This window comes from Fusarium musae, chromosome 10, assembly GCF_019915245.1.
Source record: "Fusarium musae strain F31 chromosome 10, whole genome shotgun sequence".
NCBI classification, from domain to species: Eukaryota; Fungi; Ascomycota; class Sordariomycetes; order Hypocreales; family Nectriaceae; genus Fusarium; species Fusarium musae.
In genome coordinates this window covers 581,347-609,175 of record NC_058396.1, presented here as the reverse complement: position 1 = coordinate 609,175, position 27,829 = coordinate 581,347, and the positions used below count along the sequence as shown (strand labels likewise).

At 48.4% G+C, this 27,829-nt stretch overlaps 12 protein-coding genes across 12 annotated transcripts; 6 read left to right on the top strand and 6 right to left on the bottom strand.

Moving 5' to 3' along the window:
* Positions 1-824: 824 nt before the first annotated feature.
* On the bottom strand, positions 825-1,958 carry J7337_012369 (uncharacterized protein; the record flags this gene model as incomplete). Its single annotated transcript, XM_044829895.1, has 5 exons — positions 825-1,005; positions 1,054-1,170; positions 1,226-1,534; positions 1,583-1,652; positions 1,700-1,958. The coding sequence occupies 5 exons, from the start codon at positions 1,956-1,958 to the stop codon at positions 825-827; spliced, it is 936 nt and encodes a 311-aa protein (XP_044674811.1).
* Positions 1,959-2,954: 996 nt separating this feature from the next.
* J7337_012368 (uncharacterized protein) lies at positions 2,955-3,237 on the bottom strand (the record flags this gene model as incomplete). The annotated part of the gene is made up of 2 exons (XM_044829894.1): positions 2,955-3,122; positions 3,169-3,237. The coding sequence occupies 2 exons, from the start codon at positions 3,235-3,237 to the stop codon at positions 2,955-2,957; spliced, it is 237 nt and encodes a 78-aa protein (XP_044674810.1).
* Positions 3,238-4,279: 1,042 nt separating this feature from the next.
* Positions 4,280-4,999, top strand: J7337_012367 (uncharacterized protein; the record flags this gene model as incomplete). The annotated part of the gene is made up of 1 exon (XM_044829893.1): positions 4,280-4,999. The coding sequence occupies one exon, from the start codon at positions 4,280-4,282 to the stop codon at positions 4,997-4,999; it is 720 nt and encodes a 239-aa protein (XP_044674809.1).
* A 3,709-nt stretch (positions 5,000-8,708) lies between these two features.
* Positions 8,709-10,667, bottom strand: J7337_012366 (uncharacterized protein; the record flags this gene model as incomplete). Its single annotated transcript, XM_044829892.1, has 2 exons — positions 8,709-9,307; positions 10,373-10,667. 2 exons carry the CDS (start codon positions 10,665-10,667, stop codon positions 8,709-8,711), a joined length of 894 nt encoding a protein of 297 aa, XP_044674808.1.
* A 749-nt stretch (positions 10,668-11,416) lies between these two features.
* J7337_012365 (uncharacterized protein) lies at positions 11,417-12,295 on the bottom strand (the record flags this gene model as incomplete). Its single annotated transcript, XM_044829891.1, has 1 exon — positions 11,417-12,295. The coding sequence occupies one exon, from the start codon at positions 12,293-12,295 to the stop codon at positions 11,417-11,419; it is 879 nt and encodes a 292-aa protein (XP_044674807.1).
* Positions 12,296-13,829: 1,534 nt separating this feature from the next.
* On the top strand, positions 13,830-15,719 carry J7337_012364 (uncharacterized protein; the record flags this gene model as incomplete). Its single annotated transcript, XM_044829890.1, has 2 exons — positions 13,830-14,035; positions 14,309-15,719. 2 exons carry the CDS (start codon positions 13,830-13,832, stop codon positions 15,717-15,719), a joined length of 1,617 nt encoding a protein of 538 aa, XP_044674806.1.
* Positions 15,720-16,205: 486 nt separating this feature from the next.
* On the bottom strand, positions 16,206-17,447 carry J7337_012363 (uncharacterized protein; the record flags this gene model as incomplete). The annotated part of the gene is made up of 1 exon (XM_044829889.1): positions 16,206-17,447. The coding sequence occupies one exon, from the start codon at positions 17,445-17,447 to the stop codon at positions 16,206-16,208; it is 1,242 nt and encodes a 413-aa protein (XP_044674805.1).
* A 2,698-nt stretch (positions 17,448-20,145) lies between these two features.
* On the top strand, positions 20,146-20,673 carry J7337_012362 (uncharacterized protein; the record flags this gene model as incomplete). Its single annotated transcript, XM_044829888.1, has 1 exon — positions 20,146-20,673. One exon carries the CDS (start codon positions 20,146-20,148, stop codon positions 20,671-20,673), a length of 528 nt encoding a protein of 175 aa, XP_044674804.1.
* A 2,006-nt stretch (positions 20,674-22,679) lies between these two features.
* On the top strand, positions 22,680-23,520 carry J7337_012361 (uncharacterized protein; the record flags this gene model as incomplete). The annotated part of the gene is made up of 4 exons (XM_044829887.1): positions 22,680-22,764; positions 22,813-23,019; positions 23,066-23,362; positions 23,414-23,520. 4 exons carry the CDS (start codon positions 22,680-22,682, stop codon positions 23,518-23,520), a joined length of 696 nt encoding a protein of 231 aa, XP_044674803.1.
* Positions 23,521-23,914: 394 nt separating this feature from the next.
* J7337_012360 (uncharacterized protein) lies at positions 23,915-24,299 on the top strand (the record flags this gene model as incomplete). Its single annotated transcript, XM_044829886.1, is given in 2 exon segments — positions 23,915-24,261; positions 24,275-24,299. The coding sequence occupies 2 exon segments, from the start codon at positions 23,915-23,917 to the stop codon at positions 24,297-24,299; spliced, it is 372 nt and encodes a 123-aa protein (XP_044674802.1).
* Positions 24,300-25,763: 1,464 nt separating this feature from the next.
* J7337_012359 (uncharacterized protein) lies at positions 25,764-26,528 on the top strand (the record flags this gene model as incomplete). Its single annotated transcript, XM_044829885.1, has 1 exon — positions 25,764-26,528. The coding sequence occupies one exon, from the start codon at positions 25,764-25,766 to the stop codon at positions 26,526-26,528; it is 765 nt and encodes a 254-aa protein (XP_044674801.1).
* Positions 26,529-26,626: 98 nt separating this feature from the next.
* On the bottom strand, positions 26,627-27,460 carry J7337_012358 (uncharacterized protein; the record flags this gene model as incomplete). Its single annotated transcript, XM_044829884.1, has 2 exons — positions 26,627-27,298; positions 27,347-27,460. The coding sequence occupies 2 exons, from the start codon at positions 27,458-27,460 to the stop codon at positions 26,627-26,629; spliced, it is 786 nt and encodes a 261-aa protein (XP_044674800.1).
* Positions 27,461-27,829: the final 369 nt, after the last annotated feature.

Genomic DNA, 27,829 nt, shown 5'->3' with positions numbered 1-27,829 from the left:
CTCATTGCAGCTCCCCTTCCATATCGCTTCCATGTTCGTCTATCCATCAGCTTTTCAGAACAGCCCAGATGAAAAGGAAAACAGCCGTAGCCAGATTCCCGGCAACCTTACTTGCGGCGCTTCCAATCTTGCAAAGTAGTATCGCAACGCCAGCTTTGTACAAGCCCATCAACCCCAGGAGCGTGATGACGCCATTGCTGTTTCCGTTCATCTGATGTACCAACAAGAGGCTACCAACTGACGCCTCCCAAGTGCCCAACATGTAGATAGGCTCTGAGCTTGGATCATCCTTCGAAGTGGTGGTATGCCTTAGTCCATTGAGTGCATACTCAGCCTGCGGGTTGGTGAAGGCCATTATGCTTCTAGCAATGCAAGCAAGGCCAAGGGCGTAGATTGCGAGTTCTGGGAAGCTCATTGCGGAAGAGATCAAGCCACATCTATAGAGAATTCGGTGATAGACGTTGCAGAAATGATGTGGCCGTCAGGAGGCTCCATGAAGATGAAATTACGTTGGAGGGAGGATCTTGGTTGGAGATCGGCTGACGTGAGATATCTTGTCCCAGGACCCACGCAAGGGGAGGCAAGAAATCTTTAGACCTCTGGTCTTAAGAGCTGCAAACGCCAAGGTAACTTTGGTATATTTTATGAGGCTTTTGGATCAGCTCATTTTAGCACCCTGTTCAATGTTTGACATTTCCTGCTCTCTGAGGTTACGCCAGGATCGACCAGAGACCTTTCATGCATTGAGGCCACCATTTGGATTTTACACGTTCATTCAAATATCCCATGTCTATCATGACAGCACTGGCGAAGACTCATTCTAACTAAGTGACAGTGTAGCCTCCATCAACTCGAAGATCCGATCCAGTCATGTACGAAGAAGCATCAGACAGGAGGAAGGTGACAGGTCCCATCAAGTCTTGTGGCTGGCCCATTCGTCCCTGGGGGATGAGAGATGTCCACGTCTTTTCGAGATCTGGGTTGTCGTTCAAGATCTTCTGCGTTCTGCCGCCTTTTAGTCAAAAGCTCAATGATTGAACAAGAATAACGTACAAGGCTGTCAACATGTAACCGGGAGAGATACAGTTGACACGAATGCCAGCATGGGCCCACTCAACTGCCAAAGAAGCAGCTAGATGACGAACCGCCGCCTTGGCAGCGTTATACGGCCTAAGCAATACTATCAGTAATCACTCTTCTTCTTCTCGGTTCCGTGGTAACTTACGCCTGCGGTTGAGGAACATTGACGATGGCCCCAGACATGCTGCCTATAACAACAATACTTCCGGGCGCCTCACGCTCCATGAGATGCTTGGCAACAGCGACGGCGAACAGATAAGTTCCGTCGACATTGACGCCCCATAACTTTCGCATACGTTCAATGGGGTAGTGGATCGCATCGAAATTCTCAGTGAAGCCGGCTGATGTAACTAGGCCATCGATTTTGTGATGAATGCTGAGAATTTCGGCGATGCATTTGGTGACTGAGTCTTGGTCCGCGACATCTGCGTAGTGAGCTGTGACTCGAGGAATTCTGTCGTTCTGTCAGAAGTTGAATCGAAGAAGGGGCTGGTATGCTAACTTCTGGCTGTTTGGATTCTCTCTCTTGAAGGCATCAGTTAACTGCCCAACCTGAGACTGCGCTTCATCCTCTGCAAATTGTCAGTATCTCCTCAGATCATTCGGAATAGTCACATACTGTTCAAGTCAACAATCGCCAAATCGGCACCCGAGTAAACAATTCCCTGCCCCATAACCAACCCCAATCCTCTAGCACCGCCCGTGATTACAATCGTCTTCCCCTCAAGCGACAACGACGCCAATGTCGGCTTGGAGAACTGTCCGCCCTGGCCGATCAATGGCTTACTAGCAGGAAGTTCATGATGTTCAGGGTACTCGACGCGAACAGCAGCGTCGGTGCGAGAGTAGGATCGCTTTGGTGGAACTCCAGGAGGCATATTGAAGATGTAAGCAAGTCAATTGCTGAATAGATATTACTATGGAGGGACTCAAATGAGCGGGTAGATGTTCAGTTTTATTCACCCCTCAACATCTGGTGATCCTTTCCGAATCCCGATCACGGCACCAAGAAACCATGACATTCTTCTGCTGATCCAGGACCTCGATATTGGTGAGCTGCGAGGGGGGACGCGTTAGGCAGGTCTCAGCTGATTGGCAAAGATTTCCCGTTTGAGTAGCGGTCAAATCCATCACCTCGCTTGAAAGAAAAGAGCACGTCTAGATGGCCTCAGAGTAATATTTCATCCCCCGCGTGACGGTTGACCGATCCGAGTATGCCGAGTGTTGATACGAGCGTGGGTGTCCACGTGAACCCCCACGTTCCCAGGTCCCGTTATCCTGGATCAGATCATGTTGAAGTGTCTGACAACGAGATCTACGGCCATTGTTGGTTGATTTCCACTGGGAAACAATGGTCATCTGCTTTCTAGAGTTTTATTTGTGGAGATGGTGTTATTCTGAGTTTGGGATGAGGCGAAACGGAAATGCAACCCTGCACTGACGGCCGGATGAAACGCTGCCAGCTAACAAGTATCAATGCGGGAAGAAGATGGAATGTCAGCGGTTGACCGAAATCTAGCGAAAAGTTTCAAAAAGTTCAACTAAACTCTCTATACGATAGAACTTGATCCGTGAACATAACAATCCTGGCCGGATTTACTGCATCGCCACAGCTCTCCTTTCCGCCTCCGTCTTGACCTCTGCACTAAACGCTTCAAAGTTTCTCTTCGCACTTCTTCCTATAATCCAGCCCGGCTTCCAAAGAAAGACAATTAGTCCGTGCCAGTTCTCCCTCTGCGTAAACGTCGTCCCCCCAGGAGCCTTTGTGCTTGCCCTCCAGCTGAACTCATGACGACCCGTGACAAGCGGCCACAAACCGCCTTCCCACTCGAAAACATCAGGGTCGTTTCTCTGAGACTGGTCAGGCATATGATTTAGAGGAGCTGAATGTAATTACTCACGATGAGAGTCGCTGTGAGCTTGGCGTCTTTGACGTCGACCCTCATCTTTTCCATGGGCATCAAGTCATCGATCTTTTTGGATGAAGTCACTGGTTCGATGGACCAGCTGCTCCATTCTGGGAAACGAGGAAAGTCTTTGAACTATATGTTATTAGATATGGGTCAAAGCTATTGGGTACCGCCCTACAAGTGATTTGACGACCTCAACTGAAGCATCGATCTCGACTTCAACAACCAAGGATGCCCTTTGGCCCATGATGACTTGGCTTGGAACAGAATTTACCTGTGTACCGTTCGTCCACTACAATCTCATGACACTTAGGGGTATGTTCATGCAGCATCTGGGATATATGTGTCTCTGGAAACGGACTTGTCGGACTTTGCCATGGAGCAGAGTGTCAGCGGAGGTAAGATATCTGATTTCGGGTAAGCTGACAGGAAGGAATGGGTAATTTCCCAAAGTGGCAGCTCCTCGCACCTGCGGTTCTACGAAGGAGTTGGCTATGCTACATCTGTATCGCGGATTGCGATGTTCTCCTTGTCTCATGACCGAATTGAGGATTCGCCCATGATGATTTGAGCTACATGATGCCCGAATCGTTAACGGGAAGCATCATCATCGCAAAGATCTTTGTATACTAGGTAAGCGAGCTTGAAAACTCGATAAATTGATAACGAGTTGTTGTTGTCAAGATAATCTATGTCTCTTGCCATGTGCCGTACAATGACCAATAACCAATTTAGTGGCGGACAAGGAGTTCACGGCACGGCAATTGATCCAGCTGCGACTCCGGAACCTACGGAAGTATGTCGGACTACGACCGCATTTCACAGCGTTATTGTTACGAGCATCTCACAGCTCCTTCAGCGAACGATATGCTCATGGTACGATTTAGTCTATGTAGCCGGCAGGATTCACTTGAGCTCTCACTGTTCAGATTTGGTCGAGCTCGTGAACTGCAAGCTCAAGCTTAATCCGGATGCGGGGTCAGTTGCCGATGGTGGCACGGGGAGGTTCAAGATAAGATAACCACCGCCCGCCGCTTCAAGGCGTGCGCGCTGTGGAATGAAATGAGACGTAACATTACATTACATTGTGACCGATGAATCATCTTAATTGTGTTTGTTGTGTCGCTACAGCGATCCACGTGGCTACCGAGATGCCGAGTTAAACAGAGAGGGGGAGAAACCTTATCCACCAAAGTCTTACAAGGAAGCTATAAGCTCAATGCTACTTAGAACTTGGCATCACCAACGCTTCACGACCATTGACCTCTACTCAATCTACAGCAGTCACAATGGCACCTACGGGACTTACCCCAGAGCTATCTCGGCTCTTCCAAAGCATCGAAACCCGCTTCAGAGACACCCAGCTAGGCGACCAGCGCTGGTATCTCCTCGTCATCGCCTGTCTCTCCGCCAGTCCCGACCCCGAAGCCGCAGCAGCTCTCTACCAATACCTCACCCGCCAAGAAGCCTACCAGACCAGCGAATCACGCCAGGCTCTCATACGACGCCTCCGCGAAGCCCTCGTCAAGACCATCATCCTCGTCGGCGTGTGCAAGCCCCTCGAAGCCATCCTGTCAATCATGAAGGTCGAGAAACCCGAGGACCGAGACTTTGGCCAAACGCGCGACGGATGGCAGGCCGATCAGGCAAACCACGACCGCGGAATCGATTGGTTCAAGAAAGTGTACACTCGAAACGCGGGGGATACGATGGGATTGTTTGACGCGCACAAGGACTTTGCGTGGGTTTCGGCGGAGATTACATATGGATTGTTTCTATCGGATCGGCAGGTTTTGGACGATACGGACACGCAGCTGGTGGTACTGCCGGCGATCATGAGCCAGAATCTCCCGCTGGAGACGCATTGGCATATTCGGGGAACGCGACGAATCGGGGTGTCGAAGGAGGATGTCCAGGTCATATGGGATAGTGTTAAGGAAATGTCAAAGTTCTTTGGGGTCGAATTGCACAAGGTGCCGACGGTGGACGAGGTTGAACCTGATGTATAGACAGATTGGTATAGACACCGACGTCACGGTGGATCAATACAGGCAGGAAAAAATAGATCTTTGACGGACCAATACATCACTTGCGCAAGGAATAAAGCCGAGCATGTCCGTAGTCGTATTGACGTTGGCGCAATCCGTCTGTCGAAGCATCGCGACAACAACACTGGCAGGCTCGTCATCACAGGCGCACCTGCAATGACAGCCAAGCCGGCAGTGACCGCTCATGGAAGCTACAACAACAGTTACGCACGCCCCATCCACAAAGGCCAGAGAAGTCTTGACAGCTCAAGGCCAACATGTAGTGTATTATCGGCAATAGCGGAGATCGTCTCGGGAAGAAGAGGTACGTGATGGAATGGAGCTCGAGAGGACGAGAGCTAGAAACGCTGGCGGCGGGAGGGTCGCGAGCGGGATGGTAGAGGTAGACAGCGTGAAGTGGGAGGCCACTGCAAGTCTAACGTCGTGGCATTCACAATCGTTTGTTGGTGGTGGTGGTGGGAGAGCAGTTGCCAGAGGCATAAGCAAATGGTGGTAAGCCGGAGTGACGGTCGGACAGATTAGGCCCATGGATGGCACACAGCATCCGAAGTCGCTGACCATAGCCGCGTGCAAAGTCAAGCAATAGCGCATTCACGGCAGACTGAGATGCGAGTGACAGCTGGAGCAGAGGCCAGTGTTGGCGTGAGAATCAAGATGGGCAAAGACAGACAGACTGCCCGCTGCCAGCTCAACATTGGGGCTGCATCGCATCAGTACAATAGGCCGCGGAATCATGTGGGCGGGCACTGTTGCTTGTCAAGCACAAGACAGAGAAGCCAAGCCCACCAAATGCACTAACAAATGTTGTGCAACGCCAAGCCGCCGACCTCGCTCGCTGCCTTTTCGACAAGGGTGCCCACCTGGCAAAAGGTACGTTCAAGGTTGTCCCCCTCGATGTACCTTTCGCTCGTGTCTCTCCAGCCATTTCAATTTGCTTGCTCGCGTCGCGAGAGCAAACGCGTCAGTGGAGCTTTAGCGTGTGTCGTGTAACGTGGGCCCGTGGTCTGGCTCATATTTGAGGTGACACGGTTTAGAACAGGGGAGGACAGAGATGACGGCGGTGGCTGGGAAGAATTATGAATTGCTAATCTTGTGCAGAACAGAATGGGTTTGTGCCATTTGCCTGACTTGTGCAGCTTGCAAGAATCTGGGCAAAATGTTCAACTGCCTCTGATCACTACGGCACAGTGAGACTACATCTTCTACAGTAAGGTTACAGACTTTGTAACTTGTGACATACCGTGCAACACACTGTCAGGCTCGAATGTAGCAAGGCAAGGACTTTTCATGTGCCTAGATCCAGATCGATGGTTTCACACTCATCTCGCTCCAATGCTCCGTAATTCCCATCTCCATCTCCAGATGTCGGCGGGACTGGGGTTTCAGCTACAGAAGCTAAGAAGCTAAGACGCGGATGCGGGACGGCATAAGGCGGATGCCGGCCCCTCTGCCAGATGCTCCGAACCGTTTGGTCTCCACTATCAACACCAACAACTTCACCTCCACACGTTTGGTAAAGGCGCCCAATGCCAATAACCGCGATCTAAACTTCATTTAATAAGCAACGAGATAAGTGAGTCACAGCCCGAAATATTGGTGAGACTCTTGGTCTCACTTGTCTGTTTCATCGAGACTGAGATCTGATAGGGAGCAGCATTAGAACATGGCTGCTTCGATGCCAGGTAGCGATGCGAGTACGCTACGGAGTAGACCTCAATGAATTGGAAACATATCACATATAACCCAGCACGGGGCCCCTGTTACCAATCTACGACAACAGCCATGGTGGCGCATACGCTTGCCAACACTGTCGTAGAAGCAGTCATAGCTGAACGCCATGTGTCTGTATTGGCTAGCACTTGCTGGAATACGTGAATTAGATAATTTCTAGAACATTCGGTGTCAGACACGAGACTTAAATTGTCCATGCTAAGACGTAGTGGCTCGTGGCGTTTGTTCATTAATCCAGGCACGGCTGCGATCATGAAGCGACAGAACTGTCTCAAGATAGAATGAAACGAAGCTTCTCAAAATTATAACACTGTTACTCTCAGAGCGATGACAGCCATTTCAAGAATCTAAACTGCTCAAAGGTATCGCCGTACTGACCGCCCCATAATATCACGGTGCAAGTCTTCACAACATCGACAAAGGGTCCAACAGATCGGAACTGCCCCATCCATGACGCAGCAGCCCTATCTCCTGCCCACCTCAGCTCTACATCAGAACAGACAGGGGACAAGGGTTTCTTCTTGCCAGGTCGGTGAGGATAGTAGCACATCGCTAACGTTGATTCCCGTCATGTATCCAACGCCACGCCGTATAGTGGATACCGCCCAAACGGTCATTTTCCGACACATCACTATACCAAACAGTCAAATCGATAACTGGACGTGTGATTCTCGAGATGATGGAGGGACTCAGTGAAGTTCAAAAGGGCAGTCGATTCCATTCATGAGTCCGTTAAAAGCCCCCTTTCTTCAACGACTTTCAATACTATCATAGCGGTCCTTAGGCAACTTTCCCCTTTCATCAGTGATTCACCTGCTCGATTCGTTCATACCATATCCTCAGGCGTCCTTACCTTCCAAATCATGTCTGAAACCAACAACATTCGACCGTACATAATGCCTGCCCTAAGAGAGACCCCCTCATCACAGCTTGCTGTGCCACGGCATCCTCTCCCTTCGTCAGCGCCTAAGCGCGCTGCATCCCAGATGGATGAGGTAGACACATACACCATGACAAACAATATACACAATGCTGACTGGTGTAGGATACTAACCGGGAGGGCCCCAGCACCCCGCCTAGGAGAATTGCCCGCAGAAACACGCGGGGAAAGAAGACGGCCCCAAAGTCGAGGTTGGAGCGGGACAAGGACGGGAAAAGCCAATCGCCAAGCCCATCAATCTCGCTGCTGGCTGCTCCGACAGAATACGCCGTAGCGACTCATTTTACGATCATACCGGGACACGGGTGCATCTACTATGCGGAGGATAGCCCTCCACTTTTTGTACCCAGCACAATGATGCACATGCACCTGGCTTCAGGTGCGTATCCTTACCACTGCCACCAGCTGCAGGCCGCGAGCATTTCTCAAATGCAAGGCGTGCATATGCCCTCTATCGGAGCCCCGGTACACGGACATGGCGTAGGGCTAGGTGAGTTGGTCAATTATGGCGCTTGTTCCAGAACTAATATCGTCACTTATAGGGTGGAACGAGAATGCCTGGGGTTATGTGCCGGGGTTTGAAGTGGGAGATCTCTCACAAATGCATGGGAACTTGAACTTCAGCCACAAGCATTGAAGATATTATCATAATTTTCTTCTGAAATTTTCAGAGCAGATATGCTTCTTGAAATGTGAAATGGCTACATATTGGCAGACGATAATATGGGCAGGTGATAAGTGACGGAGAAGCGGCATTGATTCTGGTTTGTCATGTCTAAGACATATTTTCTACATTTTCTTAGACTAAATGGTACTTATGGTAATAGACTTCGGATGGCTAGTAAGTACACTGTCCATCAGTCACCAATCACAACACCCGTGACTGTATAAAGGACATGGTCTTTCTGGCAGATGTCAGCAGCAGTCACATTACTTACCTACGAATGTTGAACTATCGACGATCCTGCAAACCAAGACTAAGCTGAGACCTTTACCCATCTAGATTGCCATCTGCTGCATCTGTTCCTCAATCTTACCGGTGCCCTCTCTGTTAGTTCCGGCCAAGTTCTCATCAACAAGTACACCACAATGCATGCCGAAGATATCCTTAGGCCCGCGATAAGGATCCAGCTTGTTGATAGCTAATTGAATACAATAAAGCTGGTTCTCCAAGCTTACTGTCACCTCGTCCAAGGGCTGCAACATATTCCGCTCGTTCTCATGGCCAGAGTAGAAACGACGCGCCATGTCAAACAAAAAGTACTTGACACTCCTCAGATCACCGAGAAGTTCATCAATCTCATTCTGTGATGGATATCTTTGGGAAGGCGGCCTAGCGGTTCCAAGAATACCGGTCTCAAGGTCAGGGTAGCACTTTAGGATTCTTGACTGAGCTTGATGGACCTTCTGTACCTTGCCTAGAGCGCCAATTGATGCGTCTCTGAATACACCCTTCTTAAGTCTACAGAGCGATTCCATAAATGTACTGTATGAGACACCGACTCGTGGGATAACTGTAGGTACGTTGGTAGCCATGTTGACAACGAGTTTCAGAATACCGGATAATGTTTTAGGCTTTAGAGATGGTGGACTTGAGCCTTGCGGATTTAGCATTAAGGTCCCGTTACTGAGGATAGTAGAATTTTATATCGTTGAATACCACAGTATGTTCATTTCTTATGTCCTTCTAACAGAGCTGAACATTACATCATGCAGAGCTAGAGCTAGAACAAAACTAGGTGTTCATTATTCGAAGCAAGCCATGGTGTTCTTCATCCTCTACTCTTACCGAAACCAGACGCTTGTACAACACCGCGATTGAACGATATCTTCCTTTGTATGCTTGGCGGAATTTCGTCAAAGATGCTTTTTATGTTTGCAGCGCGTATTGTACGCCAGACCACAGCACAATTGGTACGCTTCCAGTGAGTATGCAAACATGCTTCAACACATTGGAAGAGGAACATCATGAATCTGAACCAGGTCCATCTCAAAACACGATTATCGCCAAGCGCCATGACTAGGAGGCATAGAGCCTCAAATATCGTTGAAGCTCCTATGCGGCATTTCTGGAGGCCTGCAAGTAAATGGGACATTTTCACATATGCTATTTTGCGCCAACAGCCTGGACCTATCGAGTAAGCTTTTTCTGAGTTCAAAAGTCTTCTAAAGATACCACGTTCTCGATTCAAAAATAAGGTAGAAAACACTTAGCAGTCGACCGTCTTGAAACATTCCACGATCAAGTCACAGTATCTTACATCGGACGCACTCACGGACACGCGTTTAGTCTTTTACTATATAAGCAACAGAACAGGATTAGAACATTCTGTCCAAGAGCGACGACAAGCAGGGGTTAAGTTTCAAATGAATTGATCTCGCCATCTTACTAATGACAGTGACACCCAAGTCTCACCTAAAGAAACTCCTAAATACCAAAGAGCTCGACCCGCACGTGTATCTATCACTATAACTCCCGATATACTCACCGCATGTTAGCCTTTCTTGGATACCATATTGAATCTCGTAATAACTCGATCTCATGTCACCTTGAATTCATTGGCTCTCGTGTTTGTTATCCGTCCCATGACGTAAAGTTGCTTCCTACTGATAGATCTTGTGTGCCAATGGGTTGTCACAAACAACACCGTGAATGCTCTTACAAGGGCGATCAGGGTCAAGCAACCAGATGGCAAACTGCATGTTGTCCACTTCAAGCATGACTTCATTGGCCTGCGTAACTACGGCCTCTAGCTTGAGCTCTTGTTCTGGGCCATCCGTCCGTTCTATCATCTTAGTCATGTGATTGCTGAGTCTCTTGAGATAGGAAAGCAGTTTGTCGAGTTCTTCCTGAGAGGGCATTGGTGGAGCAGTTTTTCGCACAGCTTCTACCGTTTCAAACACCAAGTCGATGAGTGTCATTACCTGGTATGACAAGTTCTCGAAAGTAGTGTTCATAGTGTTAAACGCGACTGGGGAATTCTGACTGGTTCGCTGAAGTGTTGTGTATGTTGCTACAGACTATCAAGATGTTTCAAGAGAGAATTGAATGTGATAGCGAATTTTCAGTATCGGGATTGATGAGCCACGGTAGCTTTATTTATATTTTTTCTGCTACTATCACATGCAGATGATAAAATATTTGATTTTGTTTCGAATGCCCTTTATTCATCACAATGTCCTGCTTCTTTCTGTAGACAATGTAGTACAACGTGAGATATGTAGTGTGTGTTGCGTGAGCTCTGCAGGTGACAGCGAAGGCTCAAAGTTAAAACTGTGATAGCAATGCGCAGCTCAAGTTATAATGTTTCTTATGTTTCTATAAACTTGAAATTCAACAAGTGTAAAAATTATGACATATCAAGGTTGCCTTTATTTGTCCAGAGCTTTCCAACATGAACATGCCCAGCACAAGTCCCGAGCTTTATTCGACCTCTTTTACATTCTTGCACCAATTAGACAAAGACAGGTATTGTTCTGAACAGAACATCGAAGTTCCATCTCTCGTAAAAACAGACAGAGTTTGAAATGAACAACATCTAGCTGTCAACTGGCTATTCAGTGAGCAGAATTCTACCATAATACCATGTTTCCTTATGAGCATATTCTCAAAGTTTGTATAGGGGCTTTAAGTATATAGCTACCGCGCTGATACTTTTGAAATTCCCAACAAATATCGAAAGTATCGTTCAATGCAACCTCTTTGACTAGTTTTCCCAGACCCCTTTGAGGTCGTCATAGTCACTATCGCAGAACATATCATTCTCCATGCTATTTATCCTGTCATCATCAAACTTCTCGAGCCAGTCATCCATGGTCAATTCCTTGATCCCCGATCCTGGCCCCCATGGCCTGAGCTTCTTCTTCTCCGACTGGGGCTTGTATTCTGGAGAACAGGCTTCGTCCACACGACGTGCACTCTCGTCCATAGCCCTTTTCATCCATTGGCTGTTCATCCGCTTTGTGTAAGTTACTTGTAGCGCAGGCAGGTGTACAACGTCATTGACACAATATTCCTTGGCCAGAGTGTCCAAAGGGCGAACGGAAAAAATATCGCCGACTATGCAAGACTTGCCCGTCCTCTTGGTGAGGGTCCATCTGTGAAGCTCTGCAAACCCCAGCTTGAGATCATTCTCGACGCAGGTCTCAAGCCCACGAACGTACGTTCTATCGGTAATTCGTGAGGCATTCTCTAGGAGCTGTATATCTGTGACTCCCGCGAGACGGACCTTGTAGTGAGCCCAGAGGGCATCAGCATCGTTACGTACGTCCCAGAGACACTTAGATATTTGAGGGTCCTCCAGTATAGTCTTGATTGTCTTTCCATTTGTGCCAGGCGTGGTGAAAGCTGCGCTGCCAAGAGTCTGAACATCGATAAGCCTCGTGACTTTTGTAGGGTGTACGAGAATGGTTATAATGGTAAGAGTCCCGTTGCGGCTAAGACTTTTACCTTCGAGGTCGAGATATAGCGTAGCATCCGCAGGAATCGAGTCAATGAAGCCCTTCAGGACTGTGAGTGATGAGATCACATTTCCGGCCTTCACAGATGGGGCCTTCGTAGATGAGGCTTTCGCGGATGAAGTCATATCTCATAAAAGAGGTGTTTTGACGATAATATAGAATGCTAAGAGTCAATCGTGGATTGTTTCTTCACCGTCTTCCTCTCCACAATGGAGGCGGAGACGGGCTCTATTTATACACCATTTCAAAGGAAATCTCGGTTGTTATGGTAAATAGTCTTTCAGCCAAAACCTAGACATGACTTGTCTGTGTTGTTATTGGGCGTCCTTCAAGCTCGTGATGACGTTTCTAAGGTTTTACCCTGCGCCCATGAAGAGGTCACAACAGCTCAATGTGAACCTTCCAGCATGGAAACTTTGACGGGAGCTCATAAAAGGCCTCGCGCCATGGTTTCAAGGTATTGGCAGCTGTAACTTTGTTCCGGAGAAGGCGTGGGTAAACAGCCCACATTATGAAAGAAAATAAAAAGAATTGTTTCTCTTAGCTGGAGAGTTGCCTGCCAAAGGCTTAATGTTCTGGGTAGCAAGTACTTTCATGGTTGAAAGGCAGAAGATAATGGCCATCCCAACGAGCTCGCTGCGATTTAATGCAAACTTAAGGGTCACCAACTTTCCCAAATATGTATCAATTGACGCTGTTGGATAGCACTTCCCTTGGCTTGAGATATTCCGGTGCGATTTCCAGTGCGTCAAAAGATATTCAGAAAAAAGGAGTCAAATAAGCTAAGGTCTTCGTAGAATGTAGGGACCATGCTAGTACACATTACATGATGAAATGGAGAAGGCCCTGTCAAGAACGCGGACGATACTGTTACGCCGGCGCTCCGGGCTTTAGCAAACTTGAACCTCCACCTGCCAGTTGTCTCGCTGAACAGTCGTACCCTAGCATTAGCACCATTCCTCCTTCATACTGAAACAAAAGAACGGGAGTTGATAGAAAGTAACCCTGTAAGTTGACCAAGGTGACCTGGTGTAGCATCCCTTACCAGAATATGTCGATCACTTGTATCAAGACTAACCGATTTGAGCGGGCAGAAAGATATAAGCGAAGTTTGATCCACAGCCTGTCAAATGCAAGGAAGACCTTACATCAAGCCTGTAGATCATGTCTGTAGTACAAGCTTTCGCAGCTCTAGATTAATGAGCCATGCACTGATAACACGTCTGGGAGATGATCAGGATGTCAGCAAGGAAGGTTCAGCAGCAACTCTAGCAGCCAGAAGTAGCATCTTGCTGATGAGACCATTCATCAGTCATTCATGATCGCTTATTGCAGAGTCTTCATGCAGTCAGAATGCAGCTGAGGGTTTGAGACGGTTAGCCAAGATCATCAAAGCGCCGATCCCTGTCTAATTCGGAATCTGGTCAAATAAACGAGACCCCAGCCCTAACTTGTTTGAGTAACTCGCACAGGCCGAGTGATGATTGGATACAGAGTCACCCAATGTGGATAAAGTAGGATTACACGCTCTGAAACTCCTCCACCAAAAGTGAACAGACTCACAACGCATCCCCCTCCTCGTGTCATCTCGGGCATTTGGCTCGCCTTCCCCATACCGTCACGCCACACACTTTCGGCTCCGAACAGGGTAAATGTGTGATGGAGCAGACGATAGCTCTCAAACCTAAACCCAAGGCATCTGCCTCTGCCTCTGCCTCTGCCTCTGCCTCTGCCTCTGCCTCTGCCTCTGCCTCTGCCTCCTCTTGTTCTTCCTCTAGTGGTGGCGGTGTACAACCCCCCAAAATCGCGGCGGCGACCTGTCAGCATCTCAGATCGTCTCGGTCCCGGCCAACAACAAGCCACGGGTGAGCAAAAAAGCACCAAAATGCCACTGGGGCAGACCTGTTTCATGTCGTCGGTGGCTTACTTACATGTTTTATCTTTTGGTCGCCTTTAGATCCCGAATGCCAATGTGGCTGTCCTTGACATTGCAGATCGCTCGGGCCAAAATGCCGCTAATAAGAAGCCAAAGACAAAGTCATTCAAGACACGTACTGGTTGTAAAGAGTGCAAGTGCGTGCAGACAAAAGACAAACGTCTACTCAAATGTAAAATCGTCGCTAATACATATCATGCAGACGCCGCAAAGTGAAATGTGATGAGGGCAAGCCAATCTGTAACCGGTGCAAGGCCGTCGGTCTAACATGTCATTTCCCGCTGAGCCAATCCGTCGGCTTCAACACCACAGCTACGGCCGTGACAACAGCAGCACCCCAGTCCGACACACGCATCCTAGCCAAGCCAACCTACATCCTCTCGCTCTTCAAAGACCAGACGCAATATGACATGTTCTCCACTTTTCTCTGGTCCAACGAGCAGGGCACCACCCTCCCTCACAACACCTTGGCTACCATCACGCCTCAGCTGGCCCATGAGGATGCCGCTGTCCGTGAGACGTGCTGTGCCCTAGGCGGTGCCGTCAACGCCTTCACGCAGCCAACCATCGACTCTGTAGCTGCTGATAAGGCGCATCAGCTGTCTCTTCAGTACTATACACGTACTGTACGTGCTGTGACGACTGCTACCTCTACGCTACGTGCGCTGCGTAGTGTTACTCACGTGGCTCTTGTTTTTCTCACCTACGATATCCTTCGCGGGGACATGCACGCTGCTGTTCTGCACCACGACCACGCAGCTCGTCTTTTTGAAGCGTATCTCGGTAAACGAAGTGCCCAAGAAGGTGTATCTTTATCAGATTTAGTATTTGATGATTATGAGAATGCCCTGTTTGACATGATACAGCGATTGAGTACATACCCGTGGGCCCTTAGACTGGGTATCACCGGGGACACGGATGAGTTCCTAGCTGCGAAGCGATGCCTTGGAAGACACAGGTACTCCGTAGACAAAATGCCCTCTTCATTTCACGATTTGGATCAAGCGTTAAGATGGTGGGATGTCGCACAACATCACCTAGCTCATCATCTCTTGGACGACGATAAAGAGACCACCAAAGCTACATGGGAGAGAGCTTTCTCGGTCCTTTCAAGCTGGCACAACGGTTTCGTGCTGCTATACCGCTACACACAGCAGCGCAAAAATGAGGAGCCGCACAGTTACGTGACAGCCAGTGTCTTTGAAGCACTGTACCTAGAGTGTCTGTCAAGTCTCCACTTACAGCTCAACACGGATGCAAAGGTGCTACCTGACGCGAAGCCCGTGTACCGCGAGATCATCGCCACGACGCACCGTATCCTCGGCGAGCTAAAAGGGCCGCAAGCAAACTTCCGCTTCATGGACAACAACGTCATGAAGCCGCTGTTTGTTGTTCTCTTCAAGTGCAGCGATCCCGAGATCAGAGAGGGTGTCAAACAAGTCCTGCAGCATGGCGTTGCCAAGTTTGGAAGTGCGTGCCTTGCTGGGATTGTGCTGGGCATGATGCACATGAAGAGCGAGCATGTTCCGCAGATATTGAGGAATGTTGAGAGAGCGGTTGGATGGCATCTGACATCTGTGGGATGCGGACCTGGAGTGATTACCGCTGTCTAAAATTGCATTGATGATGATGAGAGCGTGATTTCATAGAATATACGACAGTCATGATAATGAGAATTGACACTTGGGTGGAATATTTGCTGGAGTTGAGAACAGTGTAATTTCGGATCCGATCTTTAGTGCTGAGCGGACATCGGAGAGGTTTTGTTATCTTGTCAGAATCGTTATCGTAAAGACTCTCTTCCATGTGAAGAAAGGTACATCGTGCTTACTGTGGGTCTCTCAGAGAGGTACTTGTCTCCTGGAGAGAGACCAGAGACAATTAGTGCAAGCCATGTATGTATGCCCCTGCATAAGTGGACACTCGCACACAACACAACTCGTCTTTGTGCGCGATTTCTTGACTTTGTGTGTTTGCTCAACTTGTGCATTTGTGCAGCCAGAGACTGAAGATGCATTATTCACAGCCAACATAAAACATCAAACATTTATATAGGATCATAAAAGAGTGTTATTCGCTATGTTATCTATAACTTTTCCCTACTCAACTCCAGCCAAAGTCTTCTTCGCGAACCCTATCCTCGTCCTCTCCGCATCAAACACCACAAAAGCCGCCTTGAGCGCAATATCACCAAAGATGTTGATATCTCCCGCACTCGACTGCAACCCCCCATAACAAGTCCCAACCTCCCTCTTCCCCTCCTTCTCACCAGGAACAGGTCCCTCCAGCGGTGCAAAATTCATGTAAGCACCCGGGACCGTGATACCCGTCTCCCCCACGTAGAACGTAAAGTCGGGCATTTTCGTGTCGCACGGGAAAACGTAGCCTCCCGCTGTTGCGTCGATTTTGGCACCGTCGATTCGAGAATAGTACGCCTTGTTGACTGCTTCGGGGAGGAATATGAGTGATGTTCCTGTGTCGGCGATGGCGGTGATGGATGTCTTGGTGACGTTGCCTTTTCCAACGGTATATCCCGTTGAAGTGAATGTCCACATTCCCGTCGATGAATCAACAGCCGTATACGTAATATCCCCCTCGTACGCCGTCTTGTTGATGACGCCAAAAGTATATGTACCCGGAGCACCATGCTTCAAATCCGCGGTAAAAACCCCAGTGCCATGCTCTGTTTTCGCATTGTCAAAGAAAGTCTTTTGCTTCTTCGGTGTAACCGTGTTGATAGAGCTGAAGCCCAGTCCTAAGAGACCATCCAACTCTTGTTGCGTCGTAAAAGACTCATCCACTTTGTCAGCCACTTGTACAGCCTGAGCCTCCACTGACAGGCCGCCGATGGAGACTGTATCTTTCACAACATGGCCCGAAGCGCCACTTCCATCACCGTACTCAATGGACCATTTCGCACCAGCCATCTCCTCACAAGTCTTCGAATTGGAGGCATTGTATGGGTTGCTGCTACCGCCTGCAGTAGCTGCTTTCGAACCATACACCCAAAGATCCGATGATCCTGTATCGAGATCCATCTGGAATGTCCTCGGAGGATTTCCAATCTGAACTGGTGTCAACCACTCAGCGTTATTCTCGATAGGCTTATTGGTGACGGTGCTGGTACTATCTCGACGAGCAAGTAGTGAACTTTTGAGGTATTCCGGAAGGTCGATGTGATATTTTCGGTATATCTTGCCGAGAGCTGCAATTCCATTGCGCTTATGTACTGGATTTCGAACTTGTTGAATAGAATGTTCACTCGGTGCTGTGATAGTCGGAAGGCCAGCGACCAGTGTGAAAGATGCGAGCCCGCTCGTGAGAACTGAAGAGAACTTCATTATAAAGGAGAGTGATACAACGAGAAAGAAGAAACAGTAAAGTGAACGTGCCGTACGTAAGGAATGGCTACAGCGAAGTGTACATCAGAAACGAAAAGTCTCTCGACCTGGGGAAGAACAAAATCTCATATACTCCCGCAGATCCCAACAGATCGGAACTCGACTCGGGATGAAACTGCAAAACCTGGCTTTTTGGTAGTCTCACAGAACGCGTCAACCGGCGCAAGAGCCCCACGAAACGGATGAGTTTTGGAACGATCATATTGGATACCGGGCTGCAGCGTGGGGCGATCAACGGCGGAAGAGAATGTCTGTGGCGTTTAACGTGGGTGGGTTTGGCTATGAATCGTGTTGTGGGTTGGTTGTTTTGTACGTCAGCTTGGTGGTGGAGGTTGACACGCGGCTAGTACAGGGCGAGGTGTTTCATGAGGTGATACACGGGAGCTTCCGCCAAAACAGTCACGACAAAGATGGTCTCTGGATAGTATTTGGAGAGAGATACAGAGACATTGGGATATAGATGTTAGACATTCACGTGGGAGATTAGTGAGTACTCCGTAGATCGAATGCAACGATGAAAGACGTTGATCATCGATGGGATCCAGCGGGATCCTCCCTGTAAAAATGTTTCAACTCCACCGAAAACGCTTTTGACGTGCCCTGCATTAGCGCACTGGTTAGTCAGTTAGTGCGCGGACTGGAAAGCCGATCGCCACATCCCGACCTGGAGCGAGCCAGGGTTACGAAGTTAATCACAAGGGCTTGACCCAAATATTCCGAGGAGAACAGGGAGGTTAAATACTACTCATCATGCTGTCCCATCGAGCCTCCTTCTCTTCATGACATTGCAGTCCTTCATACTGAGTATCTCAGAGAGTAGAGATGCTCCAAGATCACCTATTTAAGACGTCATGGACACTGGTACCCAGTTACTAGCTAGTCAGCCTCAAAATATGATTGGTGAAAGAGATTTCATGTGAGGTCTAAACCCCTCCCTTTCTTCACTGTGAACATGTCCTCTGCAGCATTTGGTTGCATTAGGACAAACTCACTTATCATAAGCGAACACCATGCCTCGTCCCCTATTACCTGGCCCAGTCCGTGAAGAATCCCAATCTTCAAGCCAAAGTCCGCCGCTGGTCGCAAGCCTGACAAGACGCCGTAGGCCCATCACGTTAGCCTGCGAGCTATGTCGGCAGCGCAAGTCCCGAGTGTGTAGTTTCACGTCTTCCCTAGTGTATGTATGACAGGATGAGTCAAGAAAGTTTCTTCTTCTAGTGCGACGGCGGCAAGCCGCGGTGCTCGCAATGCGCCAGACGCCAGATGGAGTGCCACTACTGGACATCCTTGAACACCAGGGAGCGTATCAGGAATATTCCACATTCTGGCGACGAAGTCGCAGATATTGTGAGAAGACTAGAGAGTGGCCAAGCTGTTGAGTCCATACTTGGTCACATTCAACGTGCGGATCTTCTGAAACAGGCACACATAGTGCCGGATCACTATTACCAGTATGAGTTTCCCTACCGCAAGGATATGCCTAGCCTCCTGATTCAAGAGGGAAACCAGTACCTTGATTCATGGTTGTATAAGTATTCTTCGAGTGAGGCGAGTATGCTAGATGATGATGCATCAACAACCCAAGATCAGATAGTTTACACGGCGCCCTATCATGCTGGTGTGATGGTAGATCCTTATCTAGACAAGATCAAGGCGGCGGGTTGGACGTCCATCATCAAGGATAACAAGTCACTACGGAAGCTCTTGCAGACCTATTTCCTGACGGAATTCAAATTCTTTCCAGCTTTTCAAAAAAGACTATTTTCTACAAGACATGGCATCAGGCCGCAAGGAGTACTGCTCCTCCCTTTTGGTCCATGCAATCCTCGCATCGGCTTGTATAGGTAAGACCCCGCAAGTTGCCGGGCCACTAAGCACTAAGCCTTGGTTGCCAGCACGGCTACTCCAGCACGAATCATCGGTCCCGATTCTGGAGTCCCGAAACTCTGGGTTACTGGTGCCTCGCAGAAGCGCGCCGGTTATGGGAGCTTGAGATTGGCCATGCTCAGCTTCCGACTATACAAGCTGCGATTGTGCTTGCCATCGTATATGATGCCAACGGCCGTGATGAGGAGGGGAGAGCTTACCTAGCTCAGGCTGTTGCGGCTGCACATGCAATGCAGCTATTCTCTCCACAGAGGAGCAGCGATGACCGCGAGTTCTGTTCCAGAGCCGTTACAGCATGGGCTATGTTCGGGCTACAAGCGCAAGTCTAGATCTCTTGTTTTATGACCAAGCTAACAGACAACCAGTGTACACAGCTTTCACGTATTCAAAGCAGCACTACTCTCTATGCCTCCTAGCATACCGCTCCCAGAGCAAGATAAATGTTATGGGGACTTTTTGCTCCGTTTTCCAGCAGCTCAAGGACCTGTATCGCTGAACTACGCCAATACCTTCCGGACACCCTCTGAGTTCCGAGATGTTATGAATGATGTCGCAGCTGTGTTCTTCTCGGATTTGAAGAACACCCCTGAATCCACGGTGGACAGAATCAAGGGCTTTTGTATTCGTCTAGACAGCTGGTACCAAAATCTGCCGCCTTATCTCAAAAGCAGAGAGATCTCTTTTCCATGGCAGCTCAAGCTCCAGTAAGCACCCAACTCATTTACCGCAGTTTATGTTGACTGTTTCCAGTATGCACTACTACCAACTGATAACCTTTCTTCTAGAAACACTACGTATGACATCTACACCTGCAGTAGCTGATGGAAGTGTTCAGAAGGTACTGAGCAACACCAAGATCAGAATGGAAACCTTGATACGGCTATACTATTTACGACATGGATTCGAGTCCTATGACATAATGGTTATAAGCATGCATTTTATAGGGTTCATGCAAGCAAAAGCCTTGGATGTTACTGAGGCGGCAGGTCTTGAAAGCAGACGATCGACTGTTGTCCTCGTGGCAAGAGGTCTCCAAGATCAAAGCAAGAATTGCTATTTGGCAAGACTGGTGCTTCGTATCCTGAAGAGCAGCGTGGGACGTGAGAACCAATTTTTACTGAGAGAAGTGGATGATGAGGAAGAAGATGCCGAGGCGGAGAGGGTAATGAAAGAGCAAGTGAAGTCATCTTGGCCTATTGATCTCGAGTGGATTGATGTTGATCACGAGAAGAAGAGATTGGATAATCTGATTAAGTGGACAAAGGAATTAGAACTTTAATGAGTTATTTCCAAAAGGAAACTGCCATCAGAATTCATCACATAACGAGGACCCTCGCGGTTGTTTATCAGCATCTGGCTGAGGACAGTAGTTGAGTCCGCGACCAGTTGTTCCGAATACTAGCTGAAACAAGGTTCTGGCCTGGGCGACTGTGCCGAGGACACAAGAGATGGGCTTATTGGCAGACTTTTCGTATCGACTATTGAAAATCATCTTTTCCAGCAAAGCTGTTATCAAGGGTAAGCCAGGTCTGTGCTTGGACAGTATGAGATTCTGATGACGACTTTGATCGGCTCCACCAGGGTACCGTCATATCTGCCGTCATACCTGCAAGGCCTTTACTTGCTGGGGAGAGACAATGTGTTTACTTACTACCTATCATCAACAAAAGATAAAACTCATCCCAACAAGCGTGGCTTCTTGGTACACTGAGGAAACAACTCGACCAGCTTTCCGCGACAAGCCTTCGCCATTAATCAGCCTTCAGTCGGCCATTTCCAGAAACATGCTCTAAAAATGTCCAAGAGTACACGAGTCTTTATTATAGCATCTTGCTCCTTGTCGAAGAACACTCCCTACGTTGAGGATCTCAAGTCTGCCCTGAGCAAACGTGGCGTTGACGTTCATATCGGCATTCTACCGCATACACTAATTCCGGAGATCATAGACATATTGGCTGAGGTCATGCGCCTCGAAATCGACTGCATAGTAAAGTTAGGTGCGGGAAGTATTATGGATGGAGGCAAGCTTATACAATTTGCTATTGCAAATGCTTAGACTGAAGACGAGATCGGTATGCTTTGGGGCGGTAAATCGCATAATCCTAACAAGCGGAAGAATATCAAGAAGCCTAGGGTCCCGCTAATCTGCATCATGACTTTGCTTTCTGGGGGTGAATACCAGGCTATCGCTGGAGCGACAGGTTTAAAGAACAAAGCCAAGCATATTTTTGAGCCAGATGTTGATCCGGACCGGGTGACACAAGACATGCAGTTGACAACCACGACAGCACAAAAGATCTGACTCAACACTGATATCCGCTCTGTTGACCACTGCGTTGAGACGCTGTGCTCGAGCCTCGCTGCAGAGTTGCGACGATGGCGGCGCATGGGCAGCAAGAGGCTTGGAGAAGTTGGTCTCTGAGCTTCTACGACGTAAACATGACCCTAGAGATCTTGGGGATATTCTTGATCTGATCATCGGGATTCAGAAACGCCGCGGACTTTGAAGGATGTCGGTGTTACGTCTGTGCATTTTTCTGGTTTGGTTGCGGATAGTCTCAATGATATTTGGATCACGACGAATGCTTATGCAAATACAAAGACAGGCGACGTTATGGAGATTCAGGGTTGTGTTGGTAATAAACTTAGCAAAATGTACCTAAGTCTATACTAAACTTATCCTAAACTCATGTAAAGTTGCCCAAGTCTTTTTATCACTTAGGATTAACGGTTCCCAGTCGAATATTAACCATCCTCTAAGCAAAAAATACGCGTCTGTCCGCTCATCTGTCTCGAAAAGACGAATTAGACATATCGGCCGAAGCTCTATCGGAACAAATCCCATCTTAACCTTTAAAACGCGTAAATATCTACAGGGCACCACGAGCTGCCTTTCCAAGTAATTGACCCTAGCCTAGGCTCGGATCACATCACCACCCGGACCCTCACCAACTCCACAACAAAAGGGGTCCAAGCATTAACATGGCGTTTTAAGACGGTAATTATAATCGCTGCTATTGGCTCATCTCCGGACCTGCATCTTTCGTCCGAGTCGCGCGGCGATTTTGCACCAATCTCACGACTCCAAGACAACGGCTTCGTCCTGTTTCTGCAACTTCGTCCGTGAGCCTCGGCATTGACCGCGATAAATGAGGGAGCTAAAATAGAATGTGAAAGATGATTGTCGCTCAGGGGAACATGTTGAATAAAATGTCGTCAGGAGACTGTCCTTAGTTGGGATTTTTTTGGTTCTGTATCCTTTGAGCTTTGTTGAAAGAAATCACGATGCTTTTTAACGTTGCCTTTTTTTGCTCTGCGGCTTTGGCTGTTAGCGCCAGCAATGAATGGCGAGCACCTACTGCGTCTGATCGTAAGTTGCATCGTATCGGCGATCATGATTCTTAGCTAACAATTGCAGGCCGAAGCCCTTGTCCCATGGTGAACGCAGTCGCCAATCACGGATATCTCCCTCGCGACGGCCTCCATATCTCGCTTGAAGATCTGATCGTCGCCTTCACCGACGCCATCAACCTCGACCCAGCTGCGACAGCCCTCGTTGGCCAGAAGGCCCTTACCACTGGAAACAATGGTACCTTCAACCTCGACGACTTGAACAAGCATGGAGGTGCGTATCTTATGTAGACCACGACGTCACAAGCTAATTGATGTAGTCATCGAGCACGATGGAAGTCTGAGCCGCGCCGACATCTTTTTCGGCGACAATCACAGCTTCAACGAGACCATCTGGGCTGCCACAGCCTCTCACTTCACTGAGGAAACCATCTCCATCGCGACCGCCGCCAAGGCTCGCAAGGAGCGCCTCAAGGCTGCTGAAGCTGCCAACCCCGAGTTCTCGCTGCCCGCCGACCTCCAGCAATTCAGCTTCATTGAGACTGCACTTTACCTGTCTGTCTTTGGAAACTTGAACGACGGAAATGCAAAGACTGAGTGGGTGAAGACATTGTTCCGTAAGTAACTAAACCCGGTGGGTGGATCGCAATAATGCTGACGTTGCGCAGAGGAGGAACGCTTGCCTATCGAGGAGGGATTCAAGAGATCTGACGACGTGATCACTGCTGCTGGTATCCTTGGTCTTGTTGCCAAGGTCGCTGTTGCTAGCATCTAAAACGATGCAGAACGGTTAGATATTGATAGCAAATCACTGAGTATGTCAGCTGCCTCTGACATGTCCCTTTCCTTTGTATTGCCGTGACGAAAGAATGGCCTGCATTTAGCTTATGCCAGACATTTTGATGAGAAGATATTCGATTTAATGATAATCTCATGTTATTGACAGACAACGACTCCTTGTTCAATCAGAGTGACCAGAAAACGCCATGACGCTCAGCTATGCAGCTTACGAGTTGCATTTTCACGTAAGCCCTAGCAACCTTGCAGATTAGATCTGCACACATGCAGAAGAAATGTTGAGATCTGTTCTCATCAAAAGTCGTACGTGAATCACAAACGCCTTTTCCTTGTTTCTTTGGAAGACACGCTCAATCAAGTGCACAATCACCATGCCTTCAATCACCGCCGTAACCATCTTCATCTTTGGCCTCAGCGCCTTCAACCACGGTGTCAGCAATCTAATCTCCCCTCGCAAGGCTCTCGCCGCAAAGCAACTCCAAGACTCAGCTCTCCCCGCACTCAACGGCTTTTCAGTCGCCATTATCGGTATTGGCATCTACTATATGCTGGCGGCTTATCAAGAGAATCGCGGCTTCTTTGCTCTCACCTTGGCGCGATTTATTTCAGCCAGAATCTTTTGGTTACAAGGACCTGCTTGGAGAGTGATTGCAACATGGGAGGCATTCTCAGCTGGCCTCACGGCCGCCGCTCTGGCTTATGAGGGATACCATGGGACGTATGCATAATAGCCGAATGAAACGGGACATCGGATGAAGGCTCTGAGTATGGAGAGCCTAGGTTCGACCTAATGAAATTTAGGTTCAGGGCTAAAGCAAATATCTGGATTTGAGCTTGTGCTTGAATGTTAATAGCATCTCGCCGGAATAGAACAAGTCAAAGAGCAAAAGAACATCTGACCCTCACCCTAGCCGTTAGGAAATGCTTCTTCAAAAGTCTACTAAGTCTCCTCTAAAGCTTACCTAAATTTTTCTGCGAGTTATGATAAAGGTCTTGAGTTTCCCTGACCCCTCTGAGCAGTCAAATTTAACCAAAAGTTATCATGCCGCTAAGCTGCTCCAACTTCCCATAAATCTTAATGAATAAGCCTTGAGAAAGCAAACTGTACGCCGTGTGACTCTATCAATCTCACGTCTACATTTGGGCTACAAAGACAGCTTGAGTTTTGCATTGAAGTCTACGGCCAGCCGTAGAGTACTCCAGGGCGCCCTTTGGGCGCTATACGAACTTCTCGTAAGCTTGATTCAACATGGACCTGGATACGTCGGTCTCCCGAATAACCAGCGCTTCGTCATCAACGAAATCGAGGTGGATATCGTCGGAGACGGGGTAGCTTACACCAAACTCTCGTGCAGGGAAAACGACAACCCGTGGTGGCTTCGAGTTTGTGACGTCGACTATGGAAAGGAGCCGAGTCCAGAAAAACGACTTAAATAATACATGGCTACTCATTTGGGCGACGTTTTAAAGTCGAACGCTGGGGCCAGGTCGTACGGTCAAGAATTGTACGAACACATCACCAAAAGTATCACCTTTCAGCTCAACGGGCAGGAATGGAAGAAGATTCGAATAGAAGAGTATCTAGAGGAATGTGATCCCTCGACATGGTCGCAACGTTACAGAAATCATTGACGTCTTAAGACCTGGAAGGCAACACAATGGTTCAGATTGGTTCGTAGGAGACGAGAGAAGGTGAGGAAAGGTCTGGAGCTAAATGATAAGCAACCCAAATAGGTTTCATTTATCACAGAGAACTGAGCAATGAACTATCCTGGAAAGCCATGCGATAGATGGTATCGGTGGATGATATGCGAATAGACGCCTGACAATATATAGACATGCTCAGCACAGCAATTACTTCTATTCAGATCAGATCTTGCAACTACAGGGCGTACCAATTCGGCTAACTACATCAAGATACACCTGTTTGACGTCCCTTCCAGGGGGGGGCAAGAAAGCTTGAGACTGTTATCCTAAGTGATGAAAAGGCTTAGGCAGTTTAGTCTAAATTGAGGGGAGTCTTTACTGGGTTTATTTTAGCATCCTCTTCTAAAGTCTCATGTTATTGTGGAGATCTTTACCTGATCAGTTTCGGACTTAACGGCTAAGACAGTCATCATCAAAGTATCGGAATGACGTATTGGACCCGATATTCATATAAACAAGCGGAGGACCCCAATGGAACAACCACTTTATCAAGAAACATCTAAACCTCATAAAATGGCACCTTCAGGTCTCGCAATCATCATTGGCGCTGGTCCAACAAGTGGACGCGGTATCGCTCGTGTTCTCGCGCGTCAAGATGGCGGTAACCTCGCCGTCGCCCTCTTGGCCCGCAACGCCGATAACCTCAACAGTCTGCGCGACTCACTCCGCAAAGAAACCAACGGCGTTCTCCACTCTTTCCCTACAGACACTCAGCCAGATAACCTACGAAAGGCGTTCAAAGACATCGCTAGCCATCACGACTTCAAGGATCTCAAGCTCAAACTGGCAATTTATCACGTCAAGCATGCTAGCAAGAAGCCTTTCCTCGAAGAAACGCCTGAGGAGTTCAACGAGAGCATGCAGATATACACAACCGGTGCAGTAGTCTTTGCTCAAGAAGCTCTCAAGCTCATGTACGAGCAAAACGGCGGGCAGACCCTCCTGGCCGATACAAACGGTGCCAAGAAGGGCACTATTGTCTTCACGGGTACACTGGGAGCTATGCGTACAAACACTGGCTATGCAGCTTATGGAGCGACTCGTGCCTCTGCTAGGATGGTCGCTCAGGCTATTGCGAAGGAGCACAGCAAGTTTGGTGTCCAGTGCGTTCATGCTATTGCGAATGGCAGAATCACGGATGAGGATACTGAAGAGACGAGGACGGGAAAGCATATGAGGGCTGAGGACGTTGGGCAGACGTATTTGTGGCTTTCGCAGCAGCCAAGTTCGCTCTGGGTCCATGAGCTGGATTTGAGGCCGGCGCAAGAGTCGTTTTAGAATATTGAAATTTCTGAAATGTGTAGAAATGATAAGGATCTCAGTCACCACAAATGTCGGTATATATTTATGAGCAGTCTTAAGGAACCTGACTGACACTAATACATCTCCAATCCACCGCTGGCAGATAGCGCTTGTCCTGTGATCCATCTGCTCTCCTCCGAAGCCAACCAAGCAACAATCTGCGCTACATCATCAACCTCGCCCAACCTATTCCCTGCAGCCGTCTGCTTCTTCTGCATATCAATGATCTCTTTTGGAATATTGTCCAGTAAGTCACTCTGCACAGGTCCGGGGTTGACCGTATTGACCGTATGGCCCTCCTCACCCAGTTCAGCTGCCCATGACCGCGTAAGTCCTTCGAGTGCAGCTTTGGATGCGCAGTACAGAGAGAGGCTCTTGAAGCCGCAACGGGCGCCTACTGATGAGATGTTGATGATGCGACCACCGCCGGACAAGGGAAGATAAGGTTTCACGGCTTGGAGGAGGAGGAGAGGAGCGCGAACGTTGAGATAGAAGATTGAGTCAAAGTCGGATGTAGTGATGTCGGCATGAGATTTGACGACTTCCATGCCCGCGTTGTTGACGAGTACATGGATTTGAGGACCGAATGCGGCGACTGCTTGTCGGACGATCTCGGCGGGCGACGACTCATCCTTAAGATCTGCTTTGACACCAATGCACTCTGATGGAGGGTCGAGCGACGCGATTTTGGCGGACAACTCCTTCACTAGCTTTTCGCTGCTTGGAGAAGTGTATGTAGCGACGACCTGCCATGCTCAGTAATGCTTCTTGACGAGACTGAGTAACTTTGTCACCTTTGCACCTCTTTTTGCAAGCTCATACGCAAAGCCTGCTCCTAGGCCTCGGGAAGCGCCTGTGATGATGGCAACTTTGCCTGTGAGGGTTTGGAAATTTCGTTGAGTCTCCATGGTTATGAATCGGATGAGAATTTGAGGTAAAATGATCAAGTCAGCAATTTCGATTGCATTTCGACACTCATTTATACATGGCTGACTGGAGTCTTGGCACTTTAATGCTTCTAGTTCCCTGTTTGGTGCTTGCTGAACGCCGATGGAAGTGACGCAAGTGGAATTCGGCGATAACTTCAATGCCCACCATGATTGGCCGGTTCGTAGGGGCAACATTTCGGCGTTAAGACAAACAACAATCAATGCTATGGCCGAAAGACAAGATCAAACTATGAACGAAAAGGCCATGCTATCTGGTTCTAAACGAGGCTTCATTGATCTGTATCTTAATGATATTTCGATTTGAATGGCAAGTCAAGAGGAAGACGC